General features: G+C 44.6%; 2 protein-coding genes across 3 annotated transcripts; one reads left to right on the forward strand and one right to left on the reverse strand.

Annotated features, from left to right (window-relative positions):
* The first annotated feature begins 2656 nt into the window (after positions 1 to 2656).
* Positions 2657 to 7342, forward strand: LOC123402741 (protein ABC transporter 1, mitochondrial). The gene is made up of 8 exons (XM_045096693.1): positions 2657 to 3267; positions 3406 to 3631; positions 3726 to 3878; positions 4005 to 4163; positions 5265 to 5424; positions 6248 to 6357; positions 6584 to 6700; positions 6792 to 7342. Exons 1-8 carry the CDS (start codon positions 2723 to 2725, stop codon positions 7179 to 7181), a joined length of 1860 nt encoding a protein of 619 aa, XP_044952628.1. The 5' UTR covers positions 2657 to 2722; the 3' UTR covers positions 7182 to 7342.
* Positions 7343 to 9234: 1892 nt separating this feature from the next.
* On the reverse strand, positions 9235 to 11997 carry LOC123403341. 2 transcript variants are annotated; one of them, XM_045097284.1, is made up of 3 exons: positions 10653 to 11997; positions 9904 to 10011; positions 9235 to 9523 (listed from the first exon to the last, which is right to left on the reverse strand). In XM_045097284.1, the coding sequence occupies exons 1-2, from the start codon at positions 11958 to 11960 to the stop codon at positions 9907 to 9909; spliced, it is 1413 nt and encodes a 470-aa protein (XP_044953219.1). In that variant the 5' UTR covers positions 11961 to 11997; the 3' UTR covers positions 9235 to 9523; positions 9904 to 9906. The 2 variants fall into 2 exon arrangements, with proteins under 2 accessions (XP_044953219.1, XP_044953218.1); XM_045097283.1 differs by lacking the exon at positions 9235 to 9523 and having other exon boundaries at positions 9690 to 10011.
* Between the last annotated feature and the right edge of the window lie 5018 nt (positions 11998 to 17015).

Below are 17015 nucleotides of genomic sequence, written 5' to 3' on the forward strand. Positions count from 1 at the left end.
CTTGCTCTGATACCAATTGAAAGTGCGTTATATCGACTAGAGGGGGGTGAATAGGAGATTTTTAGAATTTCATCACTGAGGAAATTCCTTTTGAGGAATTCCTCACTGATGACTAACTTGCAGCGGAAACAACAAAAGGATCAGGAGTGCAAAGTATCACTACTGCAGTTTTTTAGGGTGAAGAATATGGAAAACAATTTGCACAGTACGCAGGCACGGAGAAAACATATGAGGATTAACTCACGTGAAGAATTTGGGGTTGAGGAATTTCAGAGAAAGTCTTCAGCAAATTCTTCAAACAGTGACAGTGAAAATCATCAACACACAATCTGAGGAATGTAAAGAGTTGAAGAAATAGAACCCGTTTCACAGTGAAGACAATGGTTGATGACCCAGTTCCAACTGCTGTGACAGTTATATATCTGGTTTGGAGCGGCTTGGTATTGAAACCAAAAGACACACAGTCCCGGGACACACAGTCCCTACCGTATTCTCCTTGGGCTAAGAACACACAGTCCTCGCCCAACACTCGTGGTAAGTCTTCAGGGCAGACTTTCAAACCCTCACAAACTTGGTCACCTGGCGTTCCACAATTTACTGCTGGATTGCTCTAGACCATGACGCCTAACCGTCTGGAGGATGCACAGTCCTCAAAGGTAAAAGGTTTAGTCCCACACATGAACAACTTCTTCAGTGATGCTCAATCACTTGGTTTTCGGTTTGTGGTTTGGTGTTTGGGTTATTTCCTCACTGATGAATTACTCTCGAAGACTCTAAGGAATTTGGGTTGCTCTTATGACAAGTGCCAGTTTCCAACGGAGCAGCCAACTAGCTAATGGTTGTGGGGGGCGGCTATTTATAGCCTGGGAGCATCCCGACATGATTTGACATTAGTGCCCTTAAATAATATGACCGTTGGTGTGGATAAGATCAGTGATGTGGCGCAACTTGCGGTAACTGTCGGGACCCTCAACTGCGAGAGTCCTCATGTCTCTCATATTCCTCACTTGAGGCTTTTGGTAGGATTAGGCTTGGGTTGAGCATCATGAGGAAATTCATTCCGACGTGTTACTTTGACCCCCTTTAACAGTACGGTGTTCCTATGACTCAAAAGTGAAGAAGATAAAACAGACAGAATAAATCTGCATGCTTCAAAATCTTCAGCTTGTTTTTCTTCAGGACACACCGAATTCCTCATCTTCAATTTCATCATGAGGAATATCAATTTCATCGCAATTCCTTCGCGATTCAATTCTCCAGCTTCAGACCAATTTCTTCAGCCGAAGATATACATTTTTAGGGGACGATATTCATCGAATATTTCAAACTCCTCAGCGACTTATAGATCCTGTGTACACTCATGAACACATTACATACTTAATCTATAAGTCTTCAAACCACCAAAATCACTAAGGGGCACTAGATACACTTACACATTAGTCCTGGTTCGTAAAGCGTCCGAGACTATTGCTCAATCGAGGCTAGGACGGAAGCCATGTTTTCTACTAGTGATAATAAAGGATGTGTAGTGCGCTTACATCATACTTTTGTATGTGTACGTGAAAGAAAGAGACAAGAAAAAAGGGAAGTGATCTCTCATGCAAGAGCTCACCTCTACCTAAGTACATATAATTATAAAATTACTGATAGGAGGGTTGAGTAAGGTAACATGCCTGCTATATGATGGCTATAAATTTGCATGCCTAGTATCCATATTTTAAATCATGTGGCTATAAACTAATTATATATTTCCACAAGTTACTTATAGATAGTGTATAAATAACACACTTGATATTGACCCCGTCTGATATAAAATATGTGTGAGTTATTGTACAAGAGGGCTGAATAAGATGTTATAGCCATTATGATTATATGTTTGCATGTTTTTTGTGAGACTACATATTTGCATGCTTGATAATATATAGATATATATGGATAAAGATAAAGAGAGAGTAGGGAAAAAATGTTTAACTCTAATAATCAACCTTAAGACATCTCTAACCGAACTATCAAGAGACCTCCTCTCAAATTTCTTCTCACATCTTAACTTCTGAAATATGAGGAGCTAAAAAATGTATGAGGCTAGTCCAACCTTCAAAATCAACTCCTTAAATTCAAATTATGCACAGACACCTTATTCAAAACTCAATATGAACCTAGACTAAGACCATACAGTGCATAGCTATAAATAGTAGTTCATAACACAATGTGATAGTTCATAACTAAAAGTAGATATAACTCACTTAGAGCTAAATGTTTCTCATAATCTAAAAACAAGCACCAATCCTAGTCAGAGCTGACGCTTATCACACGCGGCATGTCGGATCCCATCGCCTGGGCGTCATGGGTGCCCCTCCACAGCACCGACGCATCGTCACGGTCGTCGACAACGCGGCTGGACTTTATTTCAAACTCATCGGCGATAACCAATGATATAGTCGACTGGTGGCTATATGATGTGGGGGACGACTACAATTAACACCTTTTGTGGCGAAAGAGTAGAAGATATCTCGTCCGATTAGATATGAAACGCACGACAATGATTTGGATTTTTTTATATAAAACTTATTACATCTGCGCCATCCATCTCCGATCCAACGACTGAGACAATTTTTTTTCTATTTTCCACCACAAGCTCTGTTTCTATTGCATAGTCGTCCGCCCGAGGCTCCTCTTCTTGGTCCCGAAGCCATCCACGCGGACCGTCCCTCCTTCGCTCGCCATGGCGTCCAGAGATCTCCGGCGGCTGCTCGACGGCGCAGCCCTCGTCGCCCGCGAGGCCGCCAGGCGCTCCGCCGGGCCCGACGTCCTCAGGTCCGCCCTCCTCGCCGCCACCGACCTCGCCGGCCTCACCAGGGGCACCCCTCGCCGCCCGCAGCCCGTTCCCCTTCCTCCTGAATCCCACCCCGAGGGGGCAGGCTCGTCTCGCCCCTCCTCGTCCTCCGTCGTGTACTTCTCCCACGACGACGCGCCGCCGCTCGAGCCCTCATTGGAGCAGCAACCCCCGCCGCAAGAATCCCTCCACCCCGCCCAGCCGCGGGAGACCACCGGCACCCATTCAACCGCCGCAGCCGCAGCTGTGGCTGAACCCGAAGCCGTGGCGGTAGCTAGACCCAAAGACGAGGCGGTTCGCCCTGAGGTCTCACCGCCATCAACGCCCTCGCCCACACCCTCGCCCTCGCCTGTGCCTGCGCCTGCGCTGGTGGAGAAGAGGCGCCGGCCAAGGGAGCGGAATGTTCCCTCCACACCGTTCACCCGAGCCCTCGGGTCAGTATACTACACTTTGCAACGATACTGACTGAAAGAAATGTTTATTGTTGTTTACTTGTATATATGTATATGTATGTATGAATCGAATGCCACTAAATCTTCTTCTTTCTCGATGATGTGCCGGGAAAAATTAAGATTTGCAGGTCTGGGTGCCGGGCTCGCATGGGGAGGTCTACAGGAATCAGCCCGGCGGGTGATGTATGGTACACCTGTTGGGGATGGTAAGCAGTCAGCACTCTCGCCGTTCTTGTCTGACCAGAATGCTGAGCGTGTTGCCCTTGCGCTGTGCCGGATGCGGGGAGCGGCGCTCAAGGTGGGACAGCTGCTGAGCATCCAGGACGAATCGCTCGTGCCCCCACCGGTATTATTCGAAGCTGATGCTGCAATATTTTGGGTTTAGCCTACTGTTATGTGCTTGTGGCGTGCCACTGAATTTGTCTGCTGATTTTATGTAGGTGTTGGCAGCTCTTGATATCGTTCGTCAAGGTGCCGATGTTATGCCGAGGAAGCAGCTGAATTCTGTTCTTGATGCCGAGCTTGGTCAAGGCTGGTCCTCTAGGCTGAGGAGTTTCGACTATGAACCTTTGGCTGCAGCGAGTATCGGACAGGTTGGTCTGCCTGCGGAAACTCTCTTAGACTTTAAATAATTGCATACCAAATTGAAGTTTTGATGGTCATCGACAGTTCAACACTGATTGAAGCTAGCATACTATCTGTTCCCTCTTTTTTATCAGGTCCATCGGGCGGTCTTGAAGGATGGTTCGGAAGTTGTGATGAAAATACAGTATCCTGGAGTTGCTGACAGTATAGAGAGTGATATCGAGAATGTTAGGCGACTCCTGACTTACACAAATCTCATCCCTAAAGGTCTTTTCCTTGATAGAGCTATAAAGGTATTTTTAAAAACGTATTTATAAAGCAACACAGATCATTCACTCTCTTTTTTCTCTTCATATTTTACATATGCATACTATTTCAACAGATATATTTGTATGTCCGAACTATGTCTCTCAAAATAGCATTTGTTCTGCAAATGTCCGTTGATGTGTGCCTTGGTCCTGATGTTGCATGGGTAATTCACCGGAGGCCGTGGCCGATGGTGTCGGGTAGCCGTGGTTGACGTGGTTAGGCAGCAGGAGATTGAGAAACTAGAGAATTGGACTGGATCCAGAGAGCATACGGGGAAGATTCATGTCAAGTGGTCGGTGATTTGTGGGAGGATTAAAGGGAAGATGGTAACTGTGGGCAGTAGGAGGATGTGGCCCAGATCCTAACAAACTCTAGAGATGTGATCCTACAAAACTAGGACACATATTAATTCCCTATCTATCTGCTGATGTCTGCACCAGCTGAAGCCCTCACCTGACAGAGACGTTTCTCATTGCTTGATCCAGATTGATATAATGGACATGCTTATGTAGCATCACCTAGGACTCACTTAAACTAGGACTCTAACTTTCCAAGGACATGTATTGTACCTCCTAACTTAACCTATAATTCCTATGGCTGAACTCCTCAAGCATTGGCTGCTCCTTGCTGAATCTGAGTTAGTCTCTGTTTTTGCAGAATTGTAGTCAGATTCACTAAGCTGCCCGTGATCTTGTCTTGCTGGCTGGCCAGCTGCAACTCTTCTTTAACCTTCTATTCCTGACCCTTACGTGACTACTCTTTGAACCACCTTGACATCACAACAATCGTACAAAAATATGCGGAGTATTTGCTATTTGAAGTAGTGTACACAAGAATATGCTAACACCGTTTGCAGATGCTGTAGCCTATATGCAAAATGATCAACCCAGGCCATCCTTACTTAAATTTCAGCTATATCAAAATGAAATACGAAAACACTGAAGCCTTGCGATAAATTACTGTCATTTATAGTCTTTCTCCACACATTTCATGATCCTATGAGTTCTGAACCGAAAAAATAGTATTCTGAAATCTAAATAACATGGATCACAGAGCATAATTTCTTCCATTTTCATATTATACAGGTTGCAAAGCAAGAACTGGCAAGGGAATGTGATTATTTCTTAGAAGCAAGCAACCAGAAGCGGTACAAAGAGTTGCTCTCTGATAGTGAGGGCTATTACGTCCCTGAGGTCACTGATGAATTGTCGAGCAAAAAGGTGTTGACATCAGAGTTTGTTCCAGGTACTTCTGATTTTCTTATTCGTTCTGCAGATTTTTTGTCTATGATGTTATAGTTTGCAATGCTGTAATAAGTTCACAGTGATGATACTTTCCAATCCATGCCGATTCTGGTTTAATATGGCTGCAGAAATTGATATGGCATTCCTTTACCTTTATGGCATATTCAGTGAGAACTGTTGTTATTATGTAGATGCTAAGCATTGTATACTATTGCCACACCAAGAATTTGAAGTGACCACAAATACGGACATCTGAAGGTTTTTTGTGATAGCATTTGATTCACCGCATGAACCACATCTATATGGCATTTCATACCTATAAATTGAAGTAACCATATGGCGTTTCATATCTATATGGCGTTTCCATATTTTTTCAATAGATAGTTCAACATTGGAAGACAAGTTATTGTGGATATGGGTCCAGCCATTTCTTAAATAGAGCCAACCATATAAACTGGAGTCCTGACAAACAAGATATGCTATGTATCTTAGTGTCCAATACTACAACTAAAAGATATAACCCCACACTCAGCATATAATCGGACTTCTAATGGAGTCCTAGCGAAGTTCAACTGCATTCTAACCATTGTACCTGTGCTGCTGTGATGCACGTCGCTCCTGCTATCTGGTTCAATGTCCACAACTTAAGTCCTCATATGCTCTGTGTAAACTTCTGATTGACTGAAAGTTAATCCTTGTATTTTAGTTGGGACGTGAGCATATCTTGTGTATTGTTGTGCTCCCTCTTCTTTGTACAAACCACTTTCTTATGGCAGAGTCTTCTTACAGCTACATCTACATGTTGGTTTTGACGTTTTGTACAGGAGTTCCTATCGATAAGGTGGCAGTACTAAGCCAGGAAACCCGCAATTATGTTGGATGTAAACTTCTCGAGCTTACGATAAAGGAGTTATTTGTCTTCAGATTTATGCAGGCATGTGTTGCTTCTCACACCATTTGTTTAATCCCTAAATAATAAACATGGTAGACTTAGAGCTTGCTAGTTATATAGACTGCATTCACACTAGCATTCTAGCAATGTTCATTTCTTCATTTATGTTGCCCCTGATGAAAGTTTTAAATTTCTCTCCCATCTATTTCTATGAGGTTAAACTGGAAACTGCAAACAGAGGTTATATCTCACGACTCTTTTTATGCAGACTGATCCAAATTGGAGTAATTTCCTTTATGATGATTCAGAAAGGCAATTTAATCTTATTGACTTTGGGGCAGCCCGTGAATTCCCTAAAAAGTTCGTAGACGATTACTTACGTATGGTAAGCAATCAAAATTCATCTTCATATCCAGTATAAAATCTGTGTTATTTACTGCATTCAAGATGACGGTCTAAAATTGTGGTTTCGACAGGTAGTTGCCTGTGCAAATAGAGACAGAGCCGGTGTGTTAGAGATGTCCCGCAGACTGGGATTTCTAACAGGTGAGGAACCAGAGGTCATGCTCGATGCTCATGTCGAGGCAGCCTTCATCGTCGGGGTGCCATTCGCAACACCTGGTGGTCATGATTTCCGTGCAAACAACATCACACACAGTGTTTCAAACCTTGGGGCTACCATGTTGAAATACAGGCTGACTCCGCCTCCGGATGAAGTTTACAGCCTCCATAGAAAGCTGTCAGGGGCGTTCCTAGCCTGCATCAAGATTGGCGCAGTTGTCCCCTGCAGAGAGATGTTGTTCAAGGTTTACGAGCAATATGATTTCAGTTATGATCACTCGGAAGTGTTGTCCAACACTGGATAAAACACACAAAAGTGCGCCTTTACCCTCTTGTCCTGAAATCGTCAAATAGTTACAGTCTGATTGCAGCTCATTTTTTGGAGAGCTTCGTAATCGGCTTCTCCCGAGCTAATAATGTGACAAATTATATTCTTCATGTCATGGAAATCGACGTGATTTTGTTTGGTTGGGTCCATTCAAGTTAGGCATTTCTGTTGTAAGTTGAGCTCGTGTTTTTTTTTTTTGGTATACTACTGTAATATGTGCTGTCGAAGAAACTAAAACAAAATATAACAGTGGCTGCGTTCCTTTGCTTCTGCTGCGAAATAAACAATATAAAAAAATATGGCTCCTTTAGTTGTCACAATACTATCTTCACTGACAGGCAAATTTCATCCCAAGACTTAAAGACAAATGTGATTAGATGAATTTTTAGTTTAGATACTTGTCCATGGAATTTTCTCATCATAGTTATCAGTTTAGATACTACCTCTAATACAAATTAATTGACGATGTATTAAAGCCGCGTCAATTAATATGGATAGGAGGGAGTACAATTATTTTGTTGAGGACAATGCAAGACATGTAATAGACCAGAATGCACATTTAATTAAAACTATTCTGAACCTCCATATGTGAGATGGCCTATTTACTTGTAACAAGTCAATTTATCTTTATTTATCAATGAAAAATATACTGTGTGACTAGCGCCACACTGACTTAAACAAATGAGCGCTGGCACCCTCAGAACTGAGAAGCGAATGAAACCCTCAACGGAGAAGTTCCCTATAGTGTCAAATAATCTTTGCATCGAGTTTGCCAGAGTCGTGGATTTGCTTCATCAAATGTTGGAGCTCGACCTGTGTTGCAGAAACAAACGGATCGAAAGCAGACACATGAGCAGGGGAAAGACTAGCGAGAGGTGTTAAATAGTACTCCCTCCGTCCAGAAATACTTGTCATAGGAATTGATGTATTTTAATTCTAGATACATTCATTTTTATTCATTTGTGTGATAAGTAATTCCGGACGGAGGGAGTAGTATTTATTATTTATGAGGGGGTAGTAGTCTTTTCATATGCAGCGCACATGAGCGAATATTATGTAAACAGGCCAGACCAAAACTAACGTCTTATAGTAGCAGGTTTGGGAATATTCTAGAAGCTTCGTGCCTCTTTTCTTCTTCTTTTGTTTCTTTTCTATTTTCTTTCCAGTTTATTGGTTTAATTTTTTTTCTTTGTTTTATTTTTCATCCATCTTTTTATTTTCAAAAATCACGATTTTAAAATTTATGTGAATTCATGAACCTTCTTCCAGAATTCATGGATCTCTTTTTTCAAATTCATGAGCTCTTTTAAATCCACAAGGAAAACATAAAATTCATTATTTCTTTTCAAATCTGTGAACTACGTAAAAAATCCGCGAACATTTTTTGAAGTATGAAAATTTTAATCTATAAAAAACCGGAGAGTCAGTGTTTTTTTTCCTTCGCTGAACCATTAGCAAGCGAGAGAGGGACCGAGCAAAAGCGCTAAAGGGGCTATTCGGAGCTTCACCGGACCGGCCTGGTTGGTTGTTACCCCGTTGCTAGAACATCGTCAAGGAAAGAGGCTGCTGACCTACTGTTGTTCCTGTGGGAAGATTGGATCATACATGATGTCTGGATCATTGCGACAAGGCCACAACCATATCTATATATCATATGAACTGCCTTGTAAAAAATGTAGAATTCAGGCATTCAGCATTCATATGTGCAGCATATAAGAAAATGAGTCGAGACTGACCGACTCAGCTCGGTAGTGCGCGTTGACTCACGAGGCAGCAGGAATTCAGAGCACCAAAATAACCACACAAGATAGTCCGCAAAGCTAATCATCAAGAATTAACTAACAGCGATAAGGCTAGTCATATACTCCCTCCGTACCATAATATATAACGTTTTAGCAGTTCATTTGAGGTGCTAAAACGTCATAATATATAACCATATGGTACAGAGGAAGTATCCAGCATGCACAAGCCAAGCCGTCCAGCACTGCTTGTACAGAATCAACAAGGCTCACAACTTCGAATTACCACGCTGTTCATAATCTGATCATTAATAACCATATAAAGTGCCAAGCAATCAACAACCAAGGTTCTAGTAGATCCGAAATTCCAAAATAGCACATTAAGATAAAAAAGGAGGACATCAGGCTCTCAAGATATCCCTAGCTAGTAGGACCCAAGGATTTCAATCTTCAAGGTGTCGACACATATATTGCTTGAGTCGTCATGAACCAGCGTTGCCAAAAGACACCACAACTATGTCACCAAGTCTCCAAGTGATCCTACAAGAACAAGATAAACTCACCAAGTCTCCAAGTGATCCTACAAGAACAAGATAAATAAGTGGACGACATTCATCAACATAGTGCATTGAAAATCTCAGTCAAAGTACGTCTACCATCTGATCGTACAGTATTTAAAATTTTAAATACGAGGCGAATTTTAAAGCTAGGGATGCAGGCTTTCAAGCATCCAAAAGGGTCCCATCCAAATAATAGCAGCGTCAAACTGCCACGAAAAGGTAAAGCGGCTAAAAGATCATCTCGGGTGCATTCTTGGAAGTTTGGACATGTTGAGGCTATAGAAAACTAGCAGGTCAATGAGATCAACATTTACAGTTCTAACGAAGGTGCAGGTCTGTATCCAGTTATGCAAATCATCCACTTCTGAATTTACAGCCATCAGTCCACAACGTTGATTACCTATTATGCTTTGGGAACCGATGCAGGCTCTGTTGGGCCACCATCAGCCTTCACATCACTTCCTTCAGAGCTCGTGGTAGACAATGCTTCATCTCTTGAATGAGGACCCTAAATAATTTACAGCTCATGTAAGTAATGTGACCAACCCAAAACAAGTACCTGTTTCTACACTCCGAATTAAAATAAGCAGATCCACCGTTGTTGCCTCGCACATGCTTATAACAACAGTAACATTTAAAAAAAATGAACAACAGTGATAACACTGAAATAGTGGAAGGGTTCCCATATTTGGATGAATTAGTTATTATAATTAAAGCCTATGGAGCAGGAGTACCATTTAGATATATGTGTATATATATCTTCCTACAATGGCTGCCTTGACATGACTATTAAATTTCTTCTTTAGAAAATCAAATTCTTCATTCATCAAAAACTGAATATAATAAGATGTGCACAAACTAGCATTTAGATATATCTGTATATCTTCCTATACAATTGCTGCCTTGACATGACTATTAAATTTCTACTTTAGAAAATCAAATTCTTCATTCATCAAAGACTCAAAATATAATAAGAAGCCATAGTGCACACACTATATATCAGCATAGAACTGTCTCAGCAATTAATAGCACTATCAAATTAAGAGTTTTAGACTTTACACGGTCCTTGAAAATTGCATATAATCCAGGTTTCAGACGTAGAAAGAAACTATACCAGCAGCATTTTCACATGCATGCATATGGGCTCACCTTATCATGCACTCCTACCAAAGAAGGAGGCCACTCCATGATGTAGGGATGGAGCTGCTTGTGATCATATTCACAGATCTTTTTCAGCTCCGCTGTCTCGAGACAAAAGGATAGGAGCAGCTGAGGAACTTCAGTATAGCCGTCATACGCGGTACGCAGGTACACTATTCCATCTGTAACGTCCATAACATGCACGACGACATAAGCATCGTCTTCAACCTCGGTGAGCTGATTGATCTTTTCCAGTTTGAACGTCTGGTCCAGCTTCCACCTCTCAACACCGTCGTATTCATCGGGTCTCCAGAAAAAAACCAGGAGCTCGCAGCCACCCCACGGGTCAGGGGAGACGATGCAGGGCCTGCCATCCTTGGCATTACCAAGCACGAAATCACACTCACGGTTGCTGCCTTCTTCGACCCCCAAGAGCGGCGGCAGGTCCATCCTGGAGAAGTGCATCGTGGCGGTGTTGAGCACGGTGATGTAGGGCGTCCCTGGGTGTGTCCAGTAGAGGGACCCGTTCACCATTTTACCGGTGGCTCCCGCTGCTCCCGGGATCAAAGCCTCGGGGAAAATCTGCCAATCGATCTCGGTGCTGCCTGGCGAGATGACGCCGACGGAGGCGTACAGGAAGCCGCAGTCGAAGCAGACCACACGGGGCGGCGAGCCGGGGTCCTCTTCCGAGGAGGAGGAGATTATGTGGAACTGAAAGGTCAGGGAGCTTTTGAAGATGCCCGGCGGCGAGGGGAAGAGATGCAGCGCCCGCGTGAGAGGGTTGTAGGCGGCGATCTGCCTGGCCCGCCGGTTGAAGAGGACGACGTAGCCGTCGCTGCATCGCTCGATCTCCCACACCGGGGAGGGATCCTCCTCCTCCTCCTCTTCTTCGTCGTCGTTGTCCTCCTCGTCGTTGTCCTCCTCGTCTTCGTCTTGGTCGACGCAGCAGTCTTCATGGTCGTCGTCTGGGTCCGGGAGGCCGTTGAGCCCGAAATCGCCGCCGCGGACGGCGGCGGCGAAGTCCCGGTCGGAGCGGCGGTGGCGGGCGTCGAAGGAAGGGACGCCGGGCTCCCATTTGTGGACGAGGGGCTGGATGAAGAGGCCGACGAAGGGAGACGGGTGGAGATCCCGGAAGCGGCGGCGGAAGGCGGGGGACGAGCGGACGGCGCCAAGGAAGGAGCGGCACGCGAGGGCGGCGCGGACGAGGGTTGGGAGGGCCGGGAGGTGGAGGAAGACCTCGCGGAGGAGGTCGTCGTCGAGATCATGTATGGTGGTGGGACGTCTCGCCGGCGGCGGAGGCGGCGACGGCTGTGCCATCGCTCGAGGGAGACCTAGCGAGTAGTCGGGGAGGCGAATGGGTTGGTCTCGTGTCGTCTCAACTCCGAAGAAACGAACTTTATCCGTCAGAGGGTACGACCCAGGTCCGTAGGGAAGGCTGAGTGGGCCGGCTGACCAAGGCTACAGTTCTGTCCATTTTCCACTACCTGGACCAGCCCAGTTCGAGGTAGTTTGTGTTTATTTTTTAGGATTTTGGTTCACATCTTTACCTAATCTTTACCTAATAATAAAGAGGCTATTGCTTCCGTCGGAAAACCCACTGCTGTCGTTTTTTTAAAAAACCACTGTCTTTTAGGTAATTAAACCCGCAGTACCTTTTTATGTGTTACGAACAGGAAAACGTTTAATTTTTGCAGAGAGCCCCCTATGGCATTGGATAAGAGAAACGCATCTCGGCTGACAAAAAACGCACGAGAGGAATATCGGTTCTGCCCTCATAATCCCACATCGATTCTTCACATATAATTTCATCACTTTATATACATGCGCCTTGGTGATTTTACAAGAGGCAACGGAAATCAACAGAGGAACAAATTCGAGAAGAAGAAATTGGAATGACACGAACAGAGGTGGAGCCGCGAGACAGAGGGGGTTAGGGGCGAAGGAAAGGGGTTGGCACCGGCGATGCATAGGTGGAGGTGGGGGCGTCGGGGTTAGAGGATTCAGGCAACTGGCGGGGTAAGGCTTGCCGGAGACGCAAGAAGCACCATGGGGGCGGAAGAGAAAAGAGAGGAGACCGGGGGTAGGAGTACCGGCTGGCGCTCGGGCACTGGAGCTGGCCCCGTCGCCCCCAGTCTCCAGCAACCCTCCACAATGGCCCCCTAGGCTGACCTCGCAGACGCACACCATGGGAGGCGGTCACGAGGTGCAGAGGTGGGAGGCGGTGGAGGAGCAGAGGAGGAGGGAAGTGTGGGCGCCATTGGAAGGGGTAGTCGGGGAGATTGGGGATCCACTGGGGCTCTCTCCCCTAGCGGCACGGGGTGGAGGAGAGGAGGGGGGCTGGGGATCGGGCTAGGTTAGGGGATTTAGGAATGGGTAAGGCTGGGCCTTGACAGGCCTAATGGGTTGTGCACTACTACTCTCTCTCTTTCCTTTAATTTCTTTCTCTAAATTCTTTAATTAAAAATGTGTGGTATTATTTTTTCCCGTTGCAACGCACGGGTCCTTTTGCTATAATAATAAAGAGGCTATTGCTTCCGTCGGAAAACCCACCACGGCATTTTTATAAAAAAGCCCCTGTAATTTTTGTTATTCAACCCGCACTCCATCATTTATCTGCAACGCAAAAGGAAAAAAACGATTCGCTAAAAAATTATACGCGTACGCATCGCCTCCTCCCGTCGACCCTCGGCCACCCTGGCCTGTGCCCAGGCCGCCACCACACCACTCGCCGCCACGGCCGACCTCAACCGCCACCGCTGCCGATCTCAACCCACCTGCCTCCGCGGTCGTACCTCTCCCCGCTCACTGCCCCCGTTGCGGCGCTCGAGCGCATCGCGTCGACCCTGGTCCACCCTGGCGTGTGTCCAGGCCGCTACCACACCACTCGCCGCCGCGGCCCACCTCAACCACCACTGTTGTCGATCTCAACCCACCCGCCTCCGCGGTCTTACCTCTGCCCGCTTGCTGTCCCCGTTTCGGCGATCGAGCACAGCTTCTGGATCAAATCAACGCGACAGCTACAGTGACTGGGGATGATGCGTCTGCTCGATGCAGAACGGCGGCGGCGCGGCGGAGCGAAGTACTTGCAGGTGGAGGCGGGTCTCCATGGCTCACACGGGGAACTCCGAGGTTATGGCGTGGCAACGGCGACTCCTTATGACCAGATAGAGGCGCCTAACCCTTGCTCCCCTCATCGTATCCCCTCCTCCGGCAGGAACCCATCATCTCGTGAGATCCCCTCCCTATGCCTCCAACCGTGTGCCAAGCACCGATAAGAAATTTTGTTTTGTTGGGATTTGTTTGCTGATGAATGAATGTATTGAATGTAAGATTGTATTGTTGTAGAGATAGAGAATGGAACACCACCTTCAGTTTGTCATCTGATCCCACATTCTCTACCCCATGAGTGAAATAAGATAACATTTCATTGATCAATTCACGTAGCCTCTTTGTTTTGCTTTGCTTGTCATGCTTAATTTCTCATCATGGTGGAATTAACAATGGATGGGTTGATTTCTCAACAAAATAGGATAGGACTGACTACATTAGTTAGTTAGCTTATTATTTTAATAAATCAAAATAATTATAAAAATATTAAAAGCATGTGGTATTTTTTTCTCCCGTTGCAACGCACGGGCCCTTTTGCTAGTCTTTACCTAATAATAAAGAGGCTAACTGTCGGAAAACTCGCCGTGGTGATTTTACAAAAAAGCCCTTACTGTTTATGACATTCAACCAGCAGTCCCTTCATAATTGGATCTAAGAAAACGTTTCATGTTTTCAAGAGGAGCTGCCCTGTAAACAGCATCAGCTATGGTCCATTCTTATCCCTGGACATGTAGGTCTGCCATGGAAGGTTTCCCCTGCACTTGAACTCCCTGATGCATCATGCGTGCAGGCCTAGAAGGATTGAAGACCACCGCAAGAAGCAAGCTTCTCTTCTCTTCTCCACTAGAGCGACTGTTACTTTTGTACATGAAGCAATTTTGTCAATTTTGGGAGTAGCATTTGCAGTAGGTGTGGAGTTTCAGCCAATTTTGTCAATTTTGCAAACGAATCTTTGCAATTATCTTTGCAGTAGTATGGCATGTGTGGCTGCTGTTAAGTTTTAACTAATTAACTGAAATGTTTTTAGTTTAATGTCAGATTTTCATGTGTTTGCTTGCAATAGTTTCAGTAGTTTAGTGTGTGCGGCTGCTACTCCTTTTTCTATAGTTTCATTAATTAAGTTTCACCTAATTAACCTTGCAAATTGTGCTTGCTTGCACTACTTGCAACCTACTCCTTTTTCTATAGCAGTAGCAAGTTGTGCTTTCTTTTACCGCTCGTTGGCTTGCACTAGAGTAGCAATAGAAAGCTGTTTGCTTGCTTGCTTGCTGAAACCTTTTTCTTAGCTAAAAAAAGAAACCTTTTTTCTGTTAATTTAACTGAAACATTTTGCTTGCTTTCTTACTGGGGTTCTCCTGTTGTTGCCTGCATGTTCTGCTATTGCTCCTTGCTGACATAAACATTTAAAGTTAATTGCACCACATTTAAAGTTATATTTAGAGAAGGAGTACTCAATTGCACACTATAATTTCTACTAACTTCAATTATTTAGTCAAAACTGTTAATTTTTTAGTTGACGATAGTCTAAACTGTTAATTTTTTAGTTAACCACAACACATTTTGGTCAAATTCATTTAACTTTGCGCACTTATCAGGACACACTAATCTAATCTATGTAGCTGTATGAGGGCAAGTGCGTGTGCGCCCCTTGCAGTTGGAGAGCTTCAGAAAATCAAGTTTAGGCCGTGAACTATGTAGATTAGATTAATGTATCCTCATAAGTGCAAGGGGCGCACACGCACTTGCATGCGCCCCTTGCAGTTGTATGAGGGCAAGTGCGTGTGCGCCCCTTGCATGCATACTTTTGTAGGCGAATATACAGAAAATGCAAGATAAAGCATGCTATAAATTATAAAATCTAATGTTGAGATTTCATTCTGGAAACAAATTGATTGGCTATGCAAATTTAGGCAGTGAACTATGATCATCACTTTAAAAGTTAGGGGTATGTCACACTGACAATGTCCAGAATAGACTGTTAGCCTAAAATCTCTAAAGGATTTATTTTTCTTTAGTTGCATCCCACCTAATAGGACTGCTTGATTAGACCCACAATAAATTTGCAGTGTCTATGAGATTTTTATAAGTTGGCACTATCTCCATTGCTGTTCGTGATTCACAATTTGATAGTATACCTGAACCAAACATGATCCTAATCTAATAACCATTACACTTTTAGAGAGGAGGAAGACCGAGAAATGTTCATACCTAGAGGAACTCGCCTTCTTGATGCTCCTTGCTTACACAATGTACTCAGGATTTTTTTCTCCAGGCCTGCATATTTTGATCCTTTGTTATTTGTGATGGGTGAAGGGGGAGCAAGGAGGAGTAGGAGGGATGGTAGAGGAGGTTAACATATATAGATAGGTCATGCGGAGGACAACTGGGTAGCAGATCCTGGCTTATTCCGTATGTCTATATACATCCGTATGTAGTCCGTAGTGAAATCTCTAGAAAGACAAATATTTAGGAACGGAGGGAGTATTCACTAATAAAGCTACTGTTATTTGAAGATCTTGCTCACCTCAAACCTCTTTTTCAAATATCAACGGGCTGCTGTTTTTGAAAATTTTGATCAACACTCCGGAAAAATGTATTATGTATCTTTTTTGTACTTTGGATTATCAGTATGCAAACTCCAGAACGTTTCTATGGCCGAGGGGTGGGGTGTCCGAGCCACCGTGGGAAATCATGGTGACTTTGTTCCAATGAGTCGTTCTAGCCGCTGGTGGAGCTAGCAGAGGAGATGTTCCATTTTAGAAAGAAGCTACTTTGCTTGAGTCGAATCGAGTTCGTGAGCCCGAGAAAATTTCTAACTGGATTACGAGTTTGGAACTGCTAAAGAAACAATTGGATAATAAGCTTAAGAAAGTTAAAGACTATTTTTATAAATTAAGAGTCCGTTGTATTTTTTTCCCGTTGCAACACACGGACCCTTTTGCTAGTAATACTAAAGAGGCTATTGCTTCTGTCGAAAAACCCACCGCGTCAGTTTTGCAAAAAAGCCCTTATCATTTTTTTATTCAACCCGCACTACAGTTTTAAGTGATTCGAGTAGAAAACGCTCCGTCGGGCGTGGCGGCAGCTAGCTGGCCGCGATCCTTTTTACAGGAGGCGGCCATGGTGGGGAGCCGGCGCTGCCCACAGGCGCATCCACAAATAGGCGGGAAGCCGGCGCTGCCTACGGGTGCGGCGACAGCAATCGACCGCGTCAGGCCATGGCGGAGAGCCGGCGCTGCCCACGGGTGCGGGGACAACAATCGA

Source organism: Hordeum vulgare, chromosome 6H, assembly GCF_904849725.1.
Source record: "Hordeum vulgare subsp. vulgare chromosome 6H, MorexV3_pseudomolecules_assembly, whole genome shotgun sequence".
Lineage (NCBI taxonomy): Eukaryota > Viridiplantae > Streptophyta > Magnoliopsida > Poales > Poaceae > Hordeum > Hordeum vulgare.